Source organism: Poecilia latipinna, unplaced genomic scaffold (genome assembly GCF_001443285.1).
Source record: "Poecilia latipinna isolate Pla-1442-1.1 unplaced genomic scaffold, P_latipinna-1.0 Scaffold640, whole genome shotgun sequence".
Taxonomy (NCBI): Eukaryota; Metazoa; Chordata; class Actinopteri; order Cyprinodontiformes; family Poeciliidae; genus Poecilia; species Poecilia latipinna.
In genome coordinates this window covers 1-20856 of record NW_015113256.1, presented here as the reverse complement: position 1 = coordinate 20856, position 20856 = coordinate 1, and the positions used below count along the sequence as shown (strand labels likewise).

Here is a 20856-nt window from a genome sequence, read left to right as displayed (position 1 = left end):
TGAAATACATTTTTTGTAGGAGTGGAAAAGAAAGATATTTGGTTCTTATTTTTAGAGATACTATAACAAAGTAAAAGTCATGACTTTTACTTTGTGGAAACATTTAAGAGTTCATTTCAATGTTGGATCTCAAAGTGAGAATAAATGCATGTTGCAGTGAGACCAGACCACAATTCTTCCATGATGATGATTAAAACTAGATGATGACTACTTTGTCTCAGAATCTAAGAGTAACTCGATGAAAACAAGAAACAGCAAAGGACAAGATAAAGACAACCAAAGTGACCACAGAAAGTGCAATGCAGGCCTTAAAAACGTTAAAATTCTGATAAGAGAACAGTGGAGCAAAACATGGTCAAAGTCAACTACATCCCTGTTGGACTGACGCATTACATAATCAGTCCACGGAAAAGAATCCATGCTGTACCCTTGATTTTACATACCTGGATGTGAAAACGAACAGCCGTAAAAAGGAAGTCTCCGTTTTTTCATGCAAAATGCACTTTTAATGGGTGCCATGCAGTGTACATGTACACATACAGGTCACATCTGTTTTACTGTGAAACGCATTGGTTCAGTCACACACGTCAATAAAGAAAAGCAGTTCAGGCCAACAAAATACCTGAGCAGAGGTAACTATTACTCCATGTTGAAGCAGACACACGTCGATTTAGCCTGGCAAATAGTAAACTACCGTTTACCTCCTAGAGCTTTTCTAAACAAGAGAAACGGCACTAGTCGTCCTCAATGTTCCAGACCAAAATGTGGAGATGATGAGACGGTCAGACATTTGTTTTGGGTACGTTCCTTTGCTCAACGGGTGTGGTTATTATCGTTACCGTGGTTACAGGTTATTATTTTATACGAAACAATAGCCTATGTGTTGCTGAAGGAAAATTGGGGGAGGAATGATTTTTTTTGTGGTGGATAATTGTTAATTGTGTAAGACGCTCTTTGGAAAGCGAGGAACATCCTGATTTTTATGAAACGTGAAGTAGCAGAAACAACTGTAACAAAGAGTGTGGCTACATTTGTTAAAGATTATTTGTAAAACCTCTGGGTAAACAAAATGTTAATGTGGAAAATACCTGGAAAATTTTACTTTAGACTAAATAGAATTTGTACATCTCAACTGAATGAACGGTTTGTGTATTATGCAATATTTATTTTATCGTTGTAATACTTGTCATTAACCGTCTGCCTCTGATGTAATTTTGCCAAGAACTAATAAAATCTTTGAAAAGTTGAAATTGAGACACCCACTGAACAGTTTACAGCAGGATTAAGATTAATGGGGACCTAATGGATAGAATACAATTAGAAAGGGGCTGCCGCCAAGGCTGCCCCCTCAGCCCCACATTGTTTGCGCTTTTTATCGAGCCTCTAGTGCAGGCCATCAGAGAACGCAAGAATATTATGGGTGTAAATATTAAAGGCACAGAGCACAAGATATGCCTTTACGCTGATGATATCCTCATGACGCTAACTGACCCGGAGACCAGCCTACCTAACCTTTTTTCCCTATAGAAAATATTTGGCATGTACTCTGGGTATAAGTTAAATCTGCAGAAAACACAAACCCTTTCATTCAATTATCAACCATCACTAAGAATTCAGAAGCTGTCCGGATTCTGCTGGGACAATAAATGTATAAAATATCTGGGGGTTAATATCCCTGCAGAGTTATCCGACCTTTTTGAATACAATTATACCCCACTGACAGAAGAGATTAAGGCGGATCTGCAACGTTGGTCGTTGTTAACTATGAATCTATATAATCGCATAGATATAATAAAAATGAACCTTTTACCAAGGCTTCTCTATCTTTTTCAGGCTTTGCCTATAAAAATACCCGACAGACAATTCCACAACTGGGATAGAATAATCTCAAATTATTATAAACAAAAACCCAGAGTAAGATTTCAAACATTATAACTATCAAAGGAAAAGGGTGGTTGGGCGTTACCACACATGGAGGACTATTATAGAGCAGCACAGATGAGAGTGATGGTTGGTTGGTGTGACCCAACATGTGAAACAAAATGGAAAGAGATAGACATGTCTTACACCAACACACCCCTACAATCCTTGCTCGGAGATCGTTATCTCATTTAAAAACACATAGATTCTGACCTAATACCCTTAGGAACAAAGGTACCGTTGGACGTTTGGTATAAAATATCAAAACAAGTACAAATTGAAAGAAATGCCTGTATTTTGAGATGGCCTGCCTCCGATAGAGATTTTCCCCCGTCACGATTCAATGGGCACAAAAAGGCATAACAAGCTATTGGAAAATTACAAATAACGAATTAAAAAGTTTTATACAACTTCAAAATAACTACAACTTGGAAAAACCTGATTTTTATAGGTACCTCCAACTAAGACACCACTACAATAAGACTATAAAGCGCTTGGAGGAGGAAGAGACTTCGAGTAACGGAAGACCCCCTGGAAAAATAATATCCAAACTATATTCATGCCTGCAAATGGGAAGGAAACGTGATACAACATATATCAAGGTAAAATGGGAAAAAGATGCTAAAATATGTAACTCTGTGATTCACACATCAAGTTCAGGCCTTTGGAAGGAATTTACCTGGAAATGTATGGTACGTTTTTTATTACACCGAACATTAGAGGTAAACACTGTAACAACACTGAAAAGGCAAAATGTTGGAGGAACTGTGGGAATGAGTCTGCGGGACATTTTCATATCTTCTGGGAATGTACAGAGATTACACCCTTTTGGCTGGAGGTGATGGGGGAAATCAATGCTAAAATGAACCTGAATCTGCAATATGATGTTGCTGTGGTGCTCCTGGGTGATCTACCCCAGACACTGGAGAAATCGGATAGATATCTGCTCTTGGTACTGTTAGCAGGAGCAAGGAAAGCGATAACCCGCAGGTGGTTGGACCCGGAACCGCCAGCGATCTCGGAATGGAGAGAGATAGTCGGGGAAATCCATACAATGGAGAGACTGACTTTCTCATTAAGACTTGCTACTCACAAATACAACAAATATTGGAAAAAACTGAAACCTCTATAACAAATGATAATTGTTAATAGATGTAATTACCGCTTTTTGTTGATTATTACATGACTGCACCTGTCAAACTGAATGCTCTGCGTTTTGTGTTAAAGGGGGATCTGACTGTTCCAAATGTGTACTGAAAAACCCTAAAAATGATAAAAAAATAAAGTTTAAATAAAAATAAAAAATAAAAAAAAAACACATTTAATTTTATTATTATTAAAAACATCCAAATCCCTGTATTTTCCATGCTTTTTACCATTGATACAGACAGTTTATACGCAAATATTGTTAATGACGAGGGATTCATTTTGTTTTAAACGTTCATTATAAATTTATTCCATTCGTTTCCTATGGACCTTGTGCGACAGTCCAGCAGAGTGAGCAGCGTAATTCACACATGTGAAACTTCGAGCTCGTACACGTAGACCTCAACAAGCGGGCCAAGAAAGTTAAAAATGCTCAACATTCATTGCTGATTGCCGTCAGGAAAACTTTCCATGTATCAAAAATCCTTTTTATGTTTTGGATCTACAATGAATAACACACACAAAAAAAATGTCTGACATTATTTGCTTGATTTTAGATTTGCTTTGTTTTTTTTAATTGTCCAGTGAATACTTTTGACTTGACGATTTTGGTCCATGTGACTAAAAGTTTGGACACCCATGGGCTGATGTGATAACTGCTTAAAGATGCAGATACTTTTCAACATCATCACCATCATCATCATTCTGGGAAAAATGTGTCTCGTAACCTGCATAATTTTATTTAAAAAAATCCAGAACTTAAAATATATCTGTATTTTCACCTGAAACAATCTGCTATAACACTTGGAAATCCAGGAAAGGAGTAGATGTTTAGTGTAGAAGCAATGAGATTATTGCAGTCGTTAATGGAACCATTTCACTAAAAATGTACAGTACTATGATTGTTTTTAAATATGCTGCAAGTTAAGAATCTTTTTCTTGAATTTAGATTATTTTAAAAAATAAAAAGTTACACTGTTTGTATAATACCCAGTATTTCTCATGATTTGGTGCCTAAGAAATGAAAAGCAGCTTGACGGTCCCGCTCTCTCTTTGTTGGACTCTTCTGTGAGTTTTACCTCTCAGATCCTCTGACCTGCTGCTGTTTCACCTCCACTTCCCATCAGAGCTCCACCGTTCTCAGGTGTCCACGAGGGGAAACTGCAGCCAGTATGCTCTGAGGCAAACACTCCGACTTCTCCGCTGTGCTGCCGCAGCAGGACCAGTGGGGCTTCCCTGGGTGTCCCTTGTGGCCGTGACCGCAGCCTTTAAATCCTCCTGCAGAAGGTTTTGAATAATCTAAAACGTGCCTAAATGAAAACCATGCAAGCAATTGTTTATTTTTTTATATGTACCTGGCATGGTTCCTGGGCAGCCACAGCGAGCCTCTTTAGCGCCTCCGCTGGAGCAGAAGGAGCAGCAGTGAAAAGCCCCTTTGTGCTGCCTGAACTTCCTCTGCACATTCAGAATAAATGGGGAACCCTGCAGAAAAGCACATTGAGCAGTTAATTCAGAAATAAACCCAAACTTAACCCGTTTTGTCCCCTGTTGTTGCAGATTTGCCTCAAGGATCTACTGAAAGTGTTTTGCTGCCATCTAGTGGCCAAAACCTTTGCACAGTTATTCCAAGTTTTGCCAGGATGCTACATAAATCTGAATCTTTTACATGTACTGTAGTCAAATTAACAGGAACTTAAACAGCAGAAACACAAATATTACAGCAGAACTTTCTCTGGCTCTGGACTGGTTCAGTACCTTAACATGTTGGGCTCTGACACAGACCCACACTGAGTACTCTCCTGGTTCCTCCGGTCTGTAGGAGACGTTGTAGCTTCCATCACTGTTGTCTACCACTATTGTCTCCATTGTGCTGAAGGGCAAAAATATTTAAAGATCAGAAAATCAGAAAGTTCACTGTAAAATGTACATACATAATTTCAGGGTTTTTTTTTTTTTGCTTTTCTTGAGTATATGTATTTTCCGCACTATAAGGCGCACATAAAAACCTCAATTTCCTAAAAAGCCGACAGTGCGCCTTATAATCCGGTGCGCCTTACATATGGACCAATATTGAGCCACAACAGGTCCAGCAACTACGGTAAGCAGCCGCATACTTCATTTTCGCCCATAGAAGAAGAAGCGCCCGGTGCATGCTGGGATAGTTGTCAGAACGCTGGTTTGTTAATAAAGTTTGACTGACCTAATCAGGTCGTCTGCAGGTCATTTAGCACCACGTTCTCCACCAACATGCTGTGCGTGAACGGAGAAGGGTGACCATCATCCGGCCACGCCCCGGCCCAGTCACGGAAGGCTCTCCTCACCGACCGGAGCCGGACTGTTTTGTTGACATTCCCTTTAGTTCAGCTCCATCTAGTGGATGCATAACACAACTCCAGCCTCTACTGTAGTGTCTATTCGATGTGCCTTATAATCCGGTGCGCCTTATAGTGCGGAAAATACAGTATATGTATTAGGTTAAAGAACAAAACTGCACACAAAGATGCATTTTTCTGACTTATTAACTTACTTTGAATATGGGGCCTTTTAAATTTCATTCACATAGTAATACTGTTTGTATATAATGGATTAAATAATTTATAAAATACACAACTTTATGAAAAGAATTAAAACTGGAAGTTGCTGGATGTCTCATTTTCTTACCCTTTCTGAATCAACAATGGTTGGCGGAGCAGACATGTTTACTCACCAGTTCTTCTTCTCTTTGTGGACGATGCTGACCAGGACGTGTTCTCCTCCTCGAGCCAGCCGCTCCCCACCGGAGTCCCGACACACCAGAGTAAAATGTCCCCGCTGGGCTACCGTTCCCTGCTGCAGACCTGTGACCATGACGGAGTGGAAGGTTAGAAAAATGGCATTACTGAATCGTAGCTGCATGGCATCAGAAAATGCACAAGAGATGTAAAATTTAACGTATTCTTACACAGATTTAAACAATTTCGTCTCAAACAAAACATAGCAACCAACCGACACAACAAAGACAAGATAAAAAGTTAGCTGCTCACCTTCTCCTTCAACGGTGCACCTGCTGACGTCCACCGTCCTGGAGTGGATCATGCCCACCAACGGGTAGCCCTCCACCTCTCCTGCCGGCTCCCTGGGCAGGAAGCAGACACTGCCGCCGTCGTCAGGGGCGACCGTCGCTGGGTGGGGGTCGTACCCGCTCTCCGCCAGGCTGGTCAGTCTCCTCAGGGTCACTCCTTTAGCACTGAGGATCTCAGCGTCGGAGCCACAGCTCAGCAGCCGCTCCGCAAACTCCACGCTCCCTCTGACGTCCAGCAGGGCCTGCTGCAGCTGCGCCCTCTGCAGGTGGAGGTGGTTTCTGGAGGAAGGAAGTGTTTGTGGTAAACCAAATAGCAGGGAACTATAGAGGCATTTTCATTACAGAATCTGCTTTTATTATCTACAACAGTGACTACATTATGATACCTATCTTTATTTATTTTCCATATTTAAAAAAAAAAGATTCTCATCTCCTTCTACAAAATAGCTGTTTTTCTCTTTTTGTAATTTGTTCTAACATTGGAAAATAAAAATAAGTATGAGTAGCTCTTTGAATGGAGATGGTTGCTGACCCCTGACCCTAGGAGCATATCGGAATTGTTTTTATTTCCCTGTCTAAAAACTCATTACAGTTGCAGTAATGTCCTACCTGCGTTGCACCCTGATCTCCTCCAGGCGGCGCAGCAGAGACAAGCAGTGAGCCTCCACCGCACTGGTGTACTCTCGTGCGAAAACTCTAATCTGATTGGCGGTTTCATCTGCTCGAACCTGCAAATTTTCTTGAGAAATTTCCACCTAAAGGAGAACCAGAATGCGAAAAATAAAGAGTTATGTTTTACATTCGAACATGAAAATCTAAATCGGTAGCTTATATTGGATAACAATATATAAATGGGTCTTTTTGGGGACCTTTTGCAGCGAGTCCTCCAGTCGCTCCAGACGAGGCCGAAGGCGCGCGCTGACCAGCTCTCGTATCCGGTCGCCATGACGGTCGATAACGTCGTGTGTCGGACAGCAGCGGTGGTCCCGGTGCAGCGTGGCCGCGCACTCCAGACAGACCGGCAGGTCGCAGGGCTGACAGAAGAGCCTCAGCTCCTGCCCGGGGTGAAGGGAGCAGAGGACGGGGCGGCACAGACGACCGCGGGCTTTCAGCTCCGTCACGGCCTGAATAGAATGAGACGCGGTTCGCTTCTGCCGCCTGCAGGTAGGAGGGAGAACACATCCTTCATGAGTCTTCTTCTTCTTTGTGGGTTTTATGGCGGGCTTAGATGTATTATCGCCATCTAGTGTGCTGGAGTGTGGGCTTGAGTATTTTTCTTATCCATTTAAACTAAATTTTTATAATACCGTTTCCTTTGGAAATTTAATTTATCAAATGTTTAAACACCTTGCTCAATTTTAATGTCTCTGAACTATATTTTCTTAATTCTTGTTTATTTTTTTCTCTACTCGTCCTACATTTTACACAGCAAATTATTATATGCTGTACTGTTTCCATGTCCATACCACGACCACATCTACCTGTTGGATGTTTACCCACCAAATGTAAAGTTTTATTTAATCCTGTATCTCTGAGACGTAACCTTGTCATACTCGTTCCTTTTGGTTCTTCAAAATGTATGGCAAGATAAAAGAAAAAGGTTCTGCTAAACAGCAGAGGTCAAATATGTCAGTGTAGTCACAAAGAACAGGACATTCAGACTGTCCAACAAAGTATTAGGACCATTAGAGATAAAAGGGGAAAAAAGAGATCATGTGAAATTGAGTATGGGGGACAAATTTGAAAAGAAAAAAATGTCTACAGATGTTTTCTACTCAATCTGACTGCTGTTTTCTTTCTTTCTTTGCAAAAAACAAGAGGCAAAAATTTACATCTTTGAAGTCAATAGAGATGAGCCCCAAAATACTCACATCTGTAACTGGTGCAGATGCTGCAAATATAAAGTTTTACAGGCCTAACATTTTACAGTTTTAGTTTTCAAAATATATAAGCTTTAAAGTTTACAATATTACTTGTGTTGGTCTATTCATCCCACTAAAACATTATGGTTTCAGGTAACCTCAAAAAATAAAATAAAGAAAGAGGCATGGATATTTTTTGAAAGGATTTAGAATTATAAGAATTCAAATTTGATTTATTTTTCAGAATAAAGTTTTTAAATTTAGTCCTTTTTTATAGCAAAGCAACACATTGTGTTCTCAAGTGTGTTTAACAATAACTGGTGGAGTTTTGAGCTAAAACCGAGAGAATAAAACAGATTTAGTAACTCTGTCAGACTCCTTGAGAACAGTCCAGAAAGTAGGGCCTACTCCCACCTGTGCGCCTGGCGGCAGAACTCGCACAGGTTCAGGCTGCACACCTCGCAGCGGCTCTCGGCGCTTCCTTCGCCGCACAGGTCGCAGCCCAGCGGGCCGTCGCTCACCAGGGTCTCCAGGAATACCTCGTCCAGCGCCAGGTGGTCTGTGCTGAGTCCGGCCGGTCCGGACCGAGGGATATCCACCTCGGTGTCACACTCTGGGCAGAGCACGGTGAACGAGAGGGAGTCTCGGTCCTGTTCCGCCGCCTCCCCGCTCCTACCTCCGCCCTCCGGTGCGGTGAAGCGGCCCCGCGGAGACGTCGAAAACGGCTCCAGCTGCCCGATGCAGTCGGAGCAGAAGGTGTGCAGGCAGGGCAGGATTTTGGGCTCCCGGTACAAGTGTTTGCACACCCTGCAGACTGCTCTCGGGTTTACAGAAGCACTTTGAGGTTCCGGTTCCGAGCTCACTGTCTGCTTGTCTGCGGTTTCTTTCTGCTCTGACTGGGACATGGTTGGTTTTGGGGGACTTCCTGCGCCAAAATCAGAGCAAAACCCACCGAGTTCAAGCGAGTTGTCAGAGTTTAGAAAAAACTCACCCCGATATCACTGTTGTTCTCTGCAAGTCGCACCGAATAACTGTTTTTCTCACACGAGTCATAAAACTACTTTTACAAACTTTTCTGCCTAATTAAAATCCACTTTTCCTCGGTAAAGTAAGCTGCGTTCAAAGCCGCATGGGACATTTGACACCTCACGAACTAACGGACCAATGGGAAGCTCCTCTCCGCTATTCGGGGAGGTCCATAAACATTCCTGTAGTCTTTACTGCCAAACTGGGACTCAGACAGATTATACTATCAAAATATTTTATAAAAAGTCATAAAATATTTCCAACAGTAATAAGAGAATGCAATATATTAATTAAAGAACAATTTTTTTATATTTGGAAAAGGGACGTGTAAATCATAGTACCTTAAACTTAAAAAGGACTTTTCACATTTGCTTATTTATAGAAAGGATTTTGTTTCGCAACTTCTTTTGGGCTTGATTGAAAAAAAAAAATGGAAATAAAGATATTATTCTCAGCAACAGGAATATCATTTAGGTCAGTCTTTCTTTGAAAACATTTGTGATATTATATCAAGTTTAACAAAGTACAAGCACAACCTGATCCTGTTTATTGTGAAATTAAAGAGAATGTAAAAATGAGATTATTAAAAAAAATAAAATAATACTTTGTGTTCAACTTAACATTTAATACTGGAAGAAGATTTTAATTTGTGGAAATTTTTGCTCTGAAGTCTCTATCTGGCTAAGTTTTTAAAATAATTTTATATGTTGCACATAAAATTACATCACAAACAGTTTAATCCAACTTTTTGTGATGTAATTTCCAGTTTTGTTGCATTTACTTTATTCAAGAATACACAAGGATTTACATAGTTTAATAGGAGAAAAGCTAAAAAAATAAATACACTACGGCAAGAAAAACAGACTTCTAAATCATTTTTCTTGTCATCAGTTACAATACAGGTTAAAAATTATTTACATACATGTAATTGAAACATACACAGGAATTAATTAACCAGCACAATATTCCATGACATATATTACAATAAAAATGGAGAGTTAAACTTTAGTTATCGCTACTTAAATAAACTGCATCTGTTCTTGAATGTACCCAGAATATAGACAATATTTGACAATGTTTTTAAAGCAAAGATAATAAGGCTGTATTTACCTACACCACATAAAACATGCACAGGACAGATGTAATAATATTTAGATAAAACGAAACAAGCTGGGTTGAAGCGACACTGAAGGTGAAGAAGGTCCTTCCCAAAACACCACTGCCTGGAAGACACACAAGATTAGATACTGAATGTAAAATTGTATATTTTGGTCAAGTTGAGAGCAATTTCCAGGTTTTATATTAAATATTTCTGCTACTTTTCACCTGAATTTATCTATTACAGTTATTCAGCGGTCCAAGTGTTGCACAATCCTTATGTTGAAGATCAAGATTCTTACAATAAAGAGAAGATGTTAAAAAACTTTATAAGACATGTGCCACTAATGGAGCACATGTCTTATAAAGACAGGTGTTCAGGTGATAAGTCAATAACATTATATACTGTATAAATCACACAGTTTGGTGAAGTTGATAAGAGTTTTTCACCGTCCAAAATGTGAAGCGAAACAACAAAATATGTGTCGAAGTATTGCTTTTTTGGCGTGACGGTGGATCAGGAGGTACATGTTTGTCCTACAACCACTGGGTTGCTGGTTCAAATCTTGTTCCCTCCATCTCAGCCGTCGTGTTTGTATCTTCACGGTCAAAGGTCGTGGTGGTGCAAATAAAACGAGAATCTCTCTTCTGTCAGTCTGCCTCAGGGCAACAATGTAGCTTAGCATCATCAATGTATGAATGACTGAATGTAGCGTAAAACACTTTGGTTTGCTTGGCACAATGGAAATCCAGGACATTTACCATATATGTTGGGGTTAACAGTATGCTGTATTACATGAGTTTTGTTAATGGTAAATATGATGTAAATTTTCCCTTTGTTCAGTAGTCAAGAGTTCTTGTTATGTCAGTAGAAAGGCATCATAAAGGCTCAACCAAGACTGTACCTGATATAGTTGCTTCGGTGACTGCCACCACTAAGCTGTTTTCGATCCTGCAGCTGTAGGTCTCGCTGACCTTCGCAGACTGTAGAGAGCTCAAGAGACTGTAAATCCCCGGTGAGCGTTCAGTGAAACTTGTGTTTGCGTTCAGTTCATTCCCGGTTTGGTTCAGCCACGTGACGTCTGGTTTAGGAAACCAGCTGCTCGCCTCAGAGGTCAGGATGCTGTTAGAGAACTTTAGTGTCGGCACTGAAAAGACTGCGACAGCAAAGGAACGTATTTATTAAGCACAAGACAATTTTATCAGAAAATGTAATTTAGGGAAACTGAGGGTTTACCTGCTGTCCGGAGCTGAATGCTGACTGTCCCATGGGCGACAGAGGACCGAATGGTGCAGGTGTACTCTCCCTCGTCACTGCTTCTCACGCTCCGCAGCAGCAGAGAGGCGTTACCTATGGCTACAGCGTCAGGGAAGACCTGAGCTCTGCCTTTAAACGCTGACGCTTGCCCATCAAGAGCCGGAGCTCTGTTCTCGTAACGATAAACCGTTCCCAGATCCGTTTTCTCCCAGCTGACCGACACCTCACCCAGCCTGTTTGGTTGACTTTCTGCAGAAACATAGCAGCTGAGAATCTGGTCCTCGCCGAGGTTGGCGACCGGTTTGGTGTTGCTGCTCACCACCTTGGACGTGGATTCTGCAGACGACAATTTGGTCTCAAAATACATATGATGTCTTCTAGCCCAATACTTGAATGTTTTTAAGGAGGAAAAACATTTTAGAAGTACAACTCAACACTAGCTGTCTTTCCATTACGAATATGCGCAAAACTTTGAAGATAGTCCACTAACATTGAAAAAACTTAATTTTGTAATTGCGGTGTTTCCATTTCCATTAAATAAGAGCCGCAACTAAATACGTGAATAAGTTTGTTCACCCGATAAGTCAAAGATTTTGACGGGCCTTCCCACTTCCTATTGTCTTCTTCGTCTTTTCTGCAAGTAAATAAAATCCAGTTGTTGATCCCAGGACTCATGTGATGCGTAAAACATGTTTCCATTACAGTTTTGTGAAATACATTAATTTCTGTACATCTGAAAAACTACCTCATCCTTCACAAAACGCTTTTATTGAAAAACGTGAGTTTGTTTTAATCAAAACTTCCACGTTTCCATTCAGCAAATTTATTTTAAAAATTCCAATTTATGCAATTCTATGGAAACACAGTTACTGTTAATAGTGTAACTTCAACTAGAACAAGCAGTCAAACAGAGGTTTGCATATTAGTACGGCTCTGTGCATAAGGAAACATATGGTTTCATGCTTGGAACGCCTTGTGTCATTCCAGCAGCCACAAGGATCAACTGCTCTTCAGTATAAACAAACAGAACATACTGAACACACCCATTACATGTCTGCCATTGCTAAGCCTGACTGAGTCATCACTACTACTAATAATAATATTAGGGTCTTACTTGAGAAGGCCAGGGTCAAGATGAGGACGATGAAGGCTGCTAACAGGACATTGAGGGTCACCAAGCTACATGTGGAGAGAAACAATCAGGAAACTGGAATGAAACAGGTTTATTCATACATTTACATATGAGAGATGCAAAGTTCCTTGTTTCAGAATATTATTGCTTTTACATCTTTTATTGCTTGATGTTATTTATTGTTACACTGGAAGTCTGATAAATGTCCCTCAGTATCCCAGTGGGTTCATTTTAGAACCTTGAGGAAATTACATGCACTTTATGAGGATGTACAAAAAAGGTTTTACAAAAAAATGTGTCAATATTTTCTTTATTTTTCAAACTTTGAGTTTTTGTTTAAAAAAATATCCACAAAACTAGTACATACTATCACTTATTTGATACACTGTTTTGTCAGTATTATGGTAAGGTGTATATATTCAACAAAAAACAGCTGTAGAGACAACTCATTTCAAAATGTTCAAAAAGTTCTCTTCATTATCAGAACCAAATTTCTGCAAAGCTTACGTGAAAAAAATGATTTGTCCGACCGTAGCCATGCCTCTAGAAGATCCTCTTGTTGCTTAGCTCGGTTCGGTCCAGATATTCTGCTCATGTGCCTCTTATCTCCACAGATAATTCCTGTACACGTTTATCCTGCAGCCTGCATAGAGCGACTGTCTCCTGCTTTCCTCTGCATGCAGAACACAACACCATGAGTAAACATTACTCTTTAGGTGTGGGCTTTGCTCTGTTGTCACAACGCCTCATTTAGCTCTGCAAAATAAAAACTTCAGCGTGACAGGCGGAAGAATTCAGAGTCAGTATCTAGTTTGGTTCATTTTAAGCTAAATGTTCATATTGTCATTATTGCATTTTTCAAATACTGAAGTAGCAAGCATTATCAACTCTAGCTTAAATTCTTGGCGAGCTAACATGTAACCTATTCTGAGGCTTTTTGTAGTCTATGCTACTCCATCTTGTTTATTAAGATCATGTTTACGTCTTTTTAGTGTGTCATAGTTTATAACTAAACCCTGGACCTTGAATGCAACATTTGGTACGATGTTATACGTAAAGTACTTAAAAGTTTATTTACGTGGTACCTTTCCACACTGTCCACAGTCTGGGTCCAACATCTTGGAAAGATAGCTCTCCTCTTGGTTCTGGGTTGGGAGACCACTAAAAGTTTCGGAGTTTATAAGCTCAGAATACAGGAAAAGGTATATATTTGAATCAAATCTTAAATATACAATGGACCCTGTAAAGGTCTGACAAAAATGTTAAAATGAAACCCAGATCTGATTGGTGGTCAGTGTAGCTACATTAAAACAGGAGGTGTTTGGGTTTCTGTGGTTGGGCGAATCAGGACCTTCGCCAGCTTCTTCTGACTAAAACAAGTGAATCATGAAGAATATTATGAGGACACATTATGATTGTGACAATAATGTTTCCTTGAATCCATGAGCAAACAGAGAGATGCGACAGTGTGGAGTAGAAACAAATAAAAAAGCAACCACATCAATTTTCAAGTCATGTTCAGAAATTCAACCAACCTCAAATATTCGCGTGACTTGCAGTATGGTACAAGATCCCTGTAATCTTAAACACTCCAAATAGAAATGACTTCAGGAAAACTAACTTTTCAAGATGTTTTTATGAGGTGTTATCTTTTTATACGTCTGACAAATCAGATGACATGATGGATCGATCTGAGCAGGATAAAACTGTTCTTGAGACACAGACAGAAAACAACAATAATACAAAATAAATAGTCTGTTAATGTTGCCTTTCTGTAAATATACAATATCTATCAAATATACAGATAAAGAACACTCTTAGGTTGGAAGTTTGTTTTTGTTTTCTCATGCTTTTATTTTGAAGATTGCTAACATCTCTCTTTGAGGTCAACATTTTGTAGTTTCTCTTTTTATTTCAGGTCTTATTTAGAGAATAGAAAGTTATTTTTATACTGAAATTAAAAAACTGAATATCTGACATTCTTTGACATCCTTTTATTAATCTGCGATCACATTTAATACAGTTTTTGTTATTATTTACAATAGATGTGAGATGTATAATGGTCTTTTAGGACCATTATAGATATGGGGGGGAAAAAATCAAAGGGTAAATTTTCATGAAAAAAAAACCTCAGATGTCTAATACATTTTCAAGATTTCAGAATTTTTTCTTGCAAATTAATTGACTTTTCAAACTCAGAAATTTCCATGACTTTTTCTGAAAAATTTCTGAAATTAATCTCAAAATGTCAGATTTTTTTTTCTCATAAATTTTTGACTTTCTCGTGGAAATGACATTAGGACATTTTAATGAAAAAAGAATAACAGTTACAGTGAAAATAACAGAATCATAGAGCAGTCCTGTCCTTCATGTTACATAGTGTTGCTAAAGAAAGATGGCGTCTATTCTGTTTGTTCTTGTTCATGGTTGTTTTCTCCAGTTTTTTCTCTTTCAACTTCTGTCATGTAAAAGGACGATGCTGAGACATTTCCCCAGACTTCAGAAATTTCAAAGACATTTTCACCATTTTCTAGATGCTCATGGTGCCTGATACTTTTAATGTAGTTCTCACAGAGTTTTTCTGCTTTCTCTTTTGCCATTTTTTGTAGCTCCTCATTCAAATGGTTGCCGACTTCCTCTGCCAGCAGGTTGTCATACACCACGCTGTAGTAGGGAGCTCCACATCTGTACCCTGGTTTCCAGGCTCTCCAAACTTCTGAGATGCTCCAGAGAAACAGAAAACTGCAGCACAGGCCAAGGCCAATGTCCTGAGAGAAAAAGAGAAATTAATTCAAAAAGATCTGAATTTATCTTAAGGGACGGTGACTTTAAGGATAACTGTAACCTGATATTTTATAATATTATATTTTAAAGTAAAATCACTTTAAATAATGCACTGATGTAAAGTCAAAGACTCAAAACCTTTTTGTACTCCTGTCTTCAATCTGACACTAAATAAATGCCAACATCACAGGTTTGGAGAGTTCTGTCTCGAAAAGAAATGCAAAATAGCATAAGATTCTTCTAAATAAGTTTATTCCAGTTACTTGAAACTGACATCAAAACTAATCTGCTTTGAGCTCCATAATCAGTGCAGTGATACTCACAAGTGACATGGTCTTGTAGTAGTCCCGGGTCCGTTCCTCTTCGTAGGTCAGATTTGTTTTGCAAGGCATTCCAGTCTGAGTTGAGTTGAGGTTTGTCCTCAGGCAGAAGTACCAGTCTCCATCAAAGAAAACCAGAGAAATCCAGAGAGCTGTGAGACTGGTGAACCTTATGATCAATTTTACGAAGTAGTGCCCGCAACAGCTACTTGGGCAATAGCATCTGAAGACTCGTTGACTGGAAAAAGGTTTTCGGCGGTAAAAAGGCTCAACAATGTTGACGACAAAAGTCAGGATCAAGGGAGGCAAAACCAAGTATAAGAAACCGCTGGCATGGAAACCAGGCCTGCAGGAGCAAACGAAGTGCATGTCAAATACATACTGCAGGATGGAGAAGAGGACAACCAGCAGGAACATGCTGACAGCATGTTGCACCAGTTTCAAGAGCCTTGTGGCGGACTCTGCACCCAATGTTGGCATTTTGTCTGAAGAGTTTGAAGTCTCTGTTGCTCTGGTTGTGTCGACGTCTTCTTGATGTTCTCACCTTCCACTCTGGGTGAAGTCAAAATGCCTTCATCCCTTACGCTGCTTTCCACTTTTTATCTACAACTAAACCACAATAAATGTGAGCCAGTGGTGAACCACGGTGTGCCACTGCTTTCATAATGATGGTGCCGCTTGCTTTCAGTTTTCAGAGATTTCTGAAACTCTTGAACTTTTTGTAATTTAGTCAACATTACACTGAAGAAAGATGTACTTTGGATGCTTATAATTTTGTTTTTTTGTGTTCACTTGTCCTGTCTGTCGTGCTGCTGTCTGTCTTGGTCAGGTCACCTTTGTGAAAGACGTCTTGATCTCAACGGGTTTTTATTTGTTCAAATAAAGGTTTAATAAAAAATAAAACAATCGACTTTGAATTATGACTGCACTAGACTCTTTAAAACCCCAACGCGGTCCGGCAGAGCCGCACTGACACCACGCATGCTTTTGTGTAGTTTTGGGAACTGACGGTCTGACGGGACTTGCTCTATTTTAAAAGCCGATGAATCTTTCCTCGTTCCTTGTGTGCAGAAAATATTTTGTTAATGTTTGGCAGAATGAATTTTGATGGTTTTCAGTCAGTTTCCTTTTGCTTTGCTAACGTTAGTGTGGTGTAAAAAGAGTGTCTGTTCATAGAAAAGACAAAGTTCAATGTGGTTGTAAAATGTAAAGTTGTAAAATAAATAAATAAACTAAGTGTAGTGGTGATTTGATAAACTTTTTTCGGGTTATTATCCAGTTAGCCAGCAGCCTAACTGGATAATAACCTTTATTAATCTGAAGAAACCCACATGGTGGTTTATGATTTACCCTCCAGTTCAGACCAACACACTGTGAACCACTGCTTCAACATTTGGAGGATGTTTTAATTTTGAAAGTGTGGTTAACATCCATGTTAATTCACATCCCATTTATGTTCCCATTTTCTATTTGACATGCAAACCTTTGACAGACTTTTTCAGCTGTTGGAAAAAAAAGTTCAATTACTTCCATAAACAAGTTTCTCTTCCCTTTTTTACTTCCATAACTAATAACAAATTGCCTCAGTTCATTCTGGACCAACGTAATGGTTGGTTTGTAGTTTTTCTGATTTTGTTTTTGTTTAACTTTTTTCACTCAATTTTTTCCTAAATATAAATTCATTATTATTATTTGAATGTATGAGTCATTTTGTGTCTGTTATAGGGGAAAATTGGGATACCTCACTGTACGATTGTCTATATTTTGATAAATGGATAATATCAACCAACTGTTGATCCATTAAAATCTTCTGTACAATGAAATGGACTCCGAAATTATTATGTTCAGCTTAGATATTGAATCTTTACTTACGAATAATAACAATCTGTCTACAGTCACTGGAACATTTCCTTGACACCAGATCTACAGAAATTACCCTACTTTTAATTAAACTAGCTGTTTTTGTTATGAAGAGGAAAACATCTTAGAAAAGATGTTGAGCCTTCAAAATTTACACATATAATCTGATTTACCAGATGTAAAAAAAAAAAAAAAAAAAAAAATCAGCAGCTGATTAAAAAGTTAGTTTTCCACGGCCATTCTTATTTTGAGTGTTTAAGTTGATCTGGTCATTCGTGCTATAAATCACATGAATATTTGAGGTTGGTGGAATTTCTGAACAGGACCTGAGAATTGATGTGGTCACTTTTTTGTTTGCTTCTACTCCATACTGTCGCATTTCTCTGGTTGCTCGTGGATTCTAGGAAACCTTACAATAATCATAATACGTCCTCATAACATTCTTCATGACATTGTAATCTGTTCACCTGTTTAGGTGTTTTAACAAGGGGCTGGCTTGTCTTCTCAAAACTTGTGTGATTCAGAACTTATAGCCTCTGTTTCAATGTCGCTACACTGGGTGCCAATCAAATCTGTTTCATTTAAAGCACAGAACTTTATATGGGTTGTCTGTTGCGTCTTGTGGATTTGATTCAAATTGACACCTTGTCTTGTAGCCTGAGTTTATTGACTCAAAACCTTTTAGTGGTCGCCCAAACTAATTCTTCATTATTTATTTAGAGTTCCTATTTGCGCTTTCTGAACCATTTGAAAGAAAGTTTGTTGCAGCTTATTTTCCACCAAAGTAGTCAGTCTATTGTTTTTGTCTGTTTCAGTGTCTTTATTATTTATTTTTACACTGGCTGTTATACTGAACAAATTAAAGTTGTGTTGTTTTTACAAGTTAGCTTGTGAGGTTATTGGTGTATTTCAGTGTGCTGTACTGGTCCAGTGTTATCAAATAAATTTGTAATTCAGTACATTTATGTCTGTGTTTCAAAAAAGAAACATTTTAACTCAGTTCTGCATTGTTTTTCTGTATCGGGTCGGTATTGGCTGATAGATCACAGATATCGGCATCAGAATTGAAAAAAGTGGATCGGTGCATCCCAAGTTTTGAAAAGCAGCCAAGAAAGATTTTATTCTTAGAAACTTTTACTTGAACTTGAGTTTTTATGATATACATTAAAGATTGTATTGTGTTTGTTTTCTATATTGTACATTGTCCCCCTCAGTAGCGATCTTAGGACAGCCAGTGCTACAGATTGAAATCACATATGTGACTATCTTTCTATTCTGATCATAATATAATTCTAAGATGCTGTACTGTGGACCTCCAGGGACACCATATGTATTGAGTTTTTCATTTCTGTCCATATTGGTTTAGAAGCAAATACAAAACAGTGCCAGAACTACACATAATGAATCTCTGTTTAACTGGTTAGAAAAATTCTCAGATACCAAAAACTGAGACCAGTAGCCAGTTCTTCTCTGACTTTATTTTGACGGAGGATGTTCGGCCAGGTAGTTTGAAGATTTCTGGTTGAAACTGTTTTACAAACATTCTGAAGAAAGACAAATTTAAATTTGAACTTTGTAAGTAGTGGACTTACAAAGTCCATGTATCTTGTCAATACATGATATAAAAACCAAGATAAAATTTTACATTGAAATCCTATGAAATGCTTCTTGGTTCACGCAGTGATTCTATGTGGGGAGATCTGACTAATCTTGCGCAATTTTGGTTTTCTATATGTCATATGGACATATGAGGTCAGGAGAATTTTCAGACTAGGCATGTGTTGTGCTGTGGTTGTTGTTTTAGTTATGATTCCTTTAAGATCAAATGTATTATACCCCCCTTCATAGAAATGTGATCTAAACCAACCTCGTGTCGTCACCTTGATTCCTTCAGGCTGTTATCAGTGACATTCAGACTTGGTTATTTGTGTATTTAGGATTTTAATAGACTTTTTCTTTTAAAACTAGTTCAACAAAATACAGAGTAAAGTTGTACAGAAAATGTTAAAACTGAGAACCACAGTACCCAAACAGCCACATTTAGCAGCTGCTAGTAACATACTACACCAGAGGTAGCTTTGTTACAGCAGTGTCAACATGTCCTTTTCATGAAGATTTTTAACTCAATATTGCCTATCTAATACATTTTGTGTTCAGCTATATTAAATTAATTTTGCTTTAACATTTATTTTCTGACACATAATTTGTTAAACATTGCAGAACTCGACCTTGGTCTAATTTTGAAATGTCAGCTGTTCAGACTTTGCAGGTGGCGAGTCCATACCCAAGGCAGGCCCATTCGTTTGTCATCTCTATGAAGCCGGGGGCTGAAGTGAGGCCGCTTGCTGAAATATAGACATTTGTGATGGATATATGACATCATTTTACATCCATGCAGAGTCATTAACTTCAAGAAGATTTAAATGGGATGCAGGGTTTAGTCAGTAAGGAACAAACAGATTTATTAAAGCAGTTAGTGTTAAGATGACAAACATGATAGTAGTGGAAAATAAACGGTTCAGGTTGTTTACTCACATGAGAGCAGATTGTAGAGGTTACAGTAGTTGAGTCCGTCATCAAGGAGACTGGTGAAGCTCAGAGAAATAGACTGACCCTGGCAAAATATTACAAAAATATGCTTTTAAGCTTTTATATGATGACCAAAATAATGATAAGAGCTTTGTAAAAACCTCAATGTGTAAACATTTTAGCCATATGGTACAGACCACACACCTAACACCTAAAAATACCTGTATTTTTGATGCAGGTGTCTTAACATCTTCTTAAGCCCTAAGATATGAAATGTATCATTTAAAAAAATAGGGTTTTTTTCACCAGATCTACCAGTTTAATAAGATATTTTTTTCCACACACACAAAACAATAAAACAGCTGCATTTAATGATATTCTTCTCTGATGCCCTCTGGTGGAGAATCTAAGTACTGCAGGTTGTATTCATCAAAAACTCAGTTCCCACGGCGTATAAACTATTCTTCTAATGTTTAGAACCAGAAAATGTAAAATATTATTTTAAATAATGTTGTCTTTAATACGGAAGGAGGGACGATGAGAAAAAATTGTAATAAATAAATAAATGTATTATATATAAAAAATCTAATCTTAAACATTTTTTTAAATAAATGTTTCATTATAATTTCAAAATAATAAAATCTAATCTGTTTTTATTTATCATTATAAAATATATGTCAATATAGCTTAAATGTATTAAATTTATCAAGCTGCTCTGCTCTTGATAAAAAAGTTTCTAAAGAAGAAAAAGACCGAAGGAAACGTCCAGAAGCTGCTTTGGCGGACACTGCTGCAAAAAATCCCCAAGAATTCATGGCCGATGTGTGAGGCAGAATTTAAACAAGTTCAATAAAATTGAG

General features: G+C 38.4%; 3 protein-coding genes and 1 long non-coding RNA gene across 4 annotated transcripts; all 4 read right to left on the bottom strand.

The window, feature by feature from the left end:
- Positions 1-1368: 1368 nt before the first annotated feature.
- On the bottom strand, positions 1369-9391 carry trim45 (tripartite motif containing 45). The gene is made up of 8 exons (XM_015043573.1): positions 8404-9391; positions 6997-7285; positions 6737-6882; positions 6090-6406; positions 5774-5903; positions 4822-4936; positions 4422-4548; positions 1369-4344 (listed from the first exon to the last, which is right to left on the bottom strand). The coding sequence occupies exons 1-8, from the start codon at positions 8892-8894 to the stop codon at positions 4190-4192; spliced, it is 1770 nt and encodes a 589-aa protein (XP_014899059.1). The 5' UTR covers positions 8895-9391; the 3' UTR covers positions 1369-4189.
- Positions 9392-9813: 422 nt separating this feature from the next.
- vtcn1 (V-set domain containing T cell activation inhibitor 1) lies at positions 9814-13436 on the bottom strand. Its single transcript, XM_015043582.1, has 5 exons — positions 13011-13436; positions 12486-12550; positions 11351-11707; positions 11019-11270; positions 9814-10238 (listed from the first exon to the last, which is right to left on the bottom strand). Exons 1-5 carry the CDS (start codon positions 13040-13042, stop codon positions 10126-10128), a joined length of 819 nt encoding a protein of 272 aa, XP_014899068.1. The 5' UTR covers positions 13043-13436; the 3' UTR covers positions 9814-10125.
- Positions 13437-14784: 1348 nt separating this feature from the next.
- On the bottom strand, positions 14785-16499 carry LOC106954247 (uncharacterized). The gene is made up of 2 exons (XM_015043583.1): positions 15611-16499; positions 14785-15271 (listed from the first exon to the last, which is right to left on the bottom strand). Exons 1-2 carry the CDS (start codon positions 16085-16087, stop codon positions 14906-14908), a joined length of 843 nt encoding a protein of 280 aa, XP_014899069.1. The 5' UTR covers positions 16088-16499; the 3' UTR covers positions 14785-14905.
- A 2889-nt stretch (positions 16500-19388) lies between these two features.
- Positions 19389-20105, bottom strand: LOC106954246 (uncharacterized). The gene is made up of 2 exons (XR_001426326.1): positions 20003-20105; positions 19389-19812 (listed from the first exon to the last, which is right to left on the bottom strand). It is a non-coding gene; the product is annotated as an uncharacterized LOC106954246 (long non-coding RNA).
- Between the last annotated feature and the right edge of the window lie 751 nt (positions 20106-20856).

Bases quoted from the DNA above. Each gene is read 5' to 3' on its own strand.
- trim45 (XM_015043573.1), bottom strand. From the start codon at position 8,894: ATGTCCCAGTCAGAGCAGAAAGAAACCGCAGACAAGCAGACAGTGAGC. The intron at 7,286-8,403 runs GTGGGAGTAGGC...TCCTACCTGCAG, and splicing joins TTCTGCCGCCAGGCGCACAG to GCGGCAGAAGCGAACCGCGT. The intron at 6,407-6,736 runs GTAGGACATTAC...TCCTTCCTCCAG, and splicing joins GAGATCAGGGTGCAACGCAG to AAACCACCTCCACCTGCAGA.
- vtcn1 (XM_015043582.1), bottom strand. From the start codon at position 13,042: ATGGCTACGGTCGGACAAATCATTTTTTTCAC. The intron at 11,708-12,485 runs GTAAGACCCTAA...TGTCGTCTGCAG, and splicing joins CTTGACCCTGGCCTTCTCAA to AATCCACGTCCAAGGTGGTG. The intron at 10,239-11,018 runs GTACAGTCTTGG...TGTGTCTTCCAG, and splicing joins CACCGAAGCAACTATATCAG to GCAGTGGTGTTTTGGGAAGG.
- LOC106954247 (XM_015043583.1), bottom strand. From the start codon at position 16,087: ATGCCAACATTGGGTGCAGAGTCCGCCACAAGGCTCTTGAAACTGGTG. The intron at 15,272-15,610 runs GTGAGTATCACT...TTTTTCTCTCAG, and splicing joins ACTACAAGACCATGTCACTT to GACATTGGCCTTGGCCTGTG.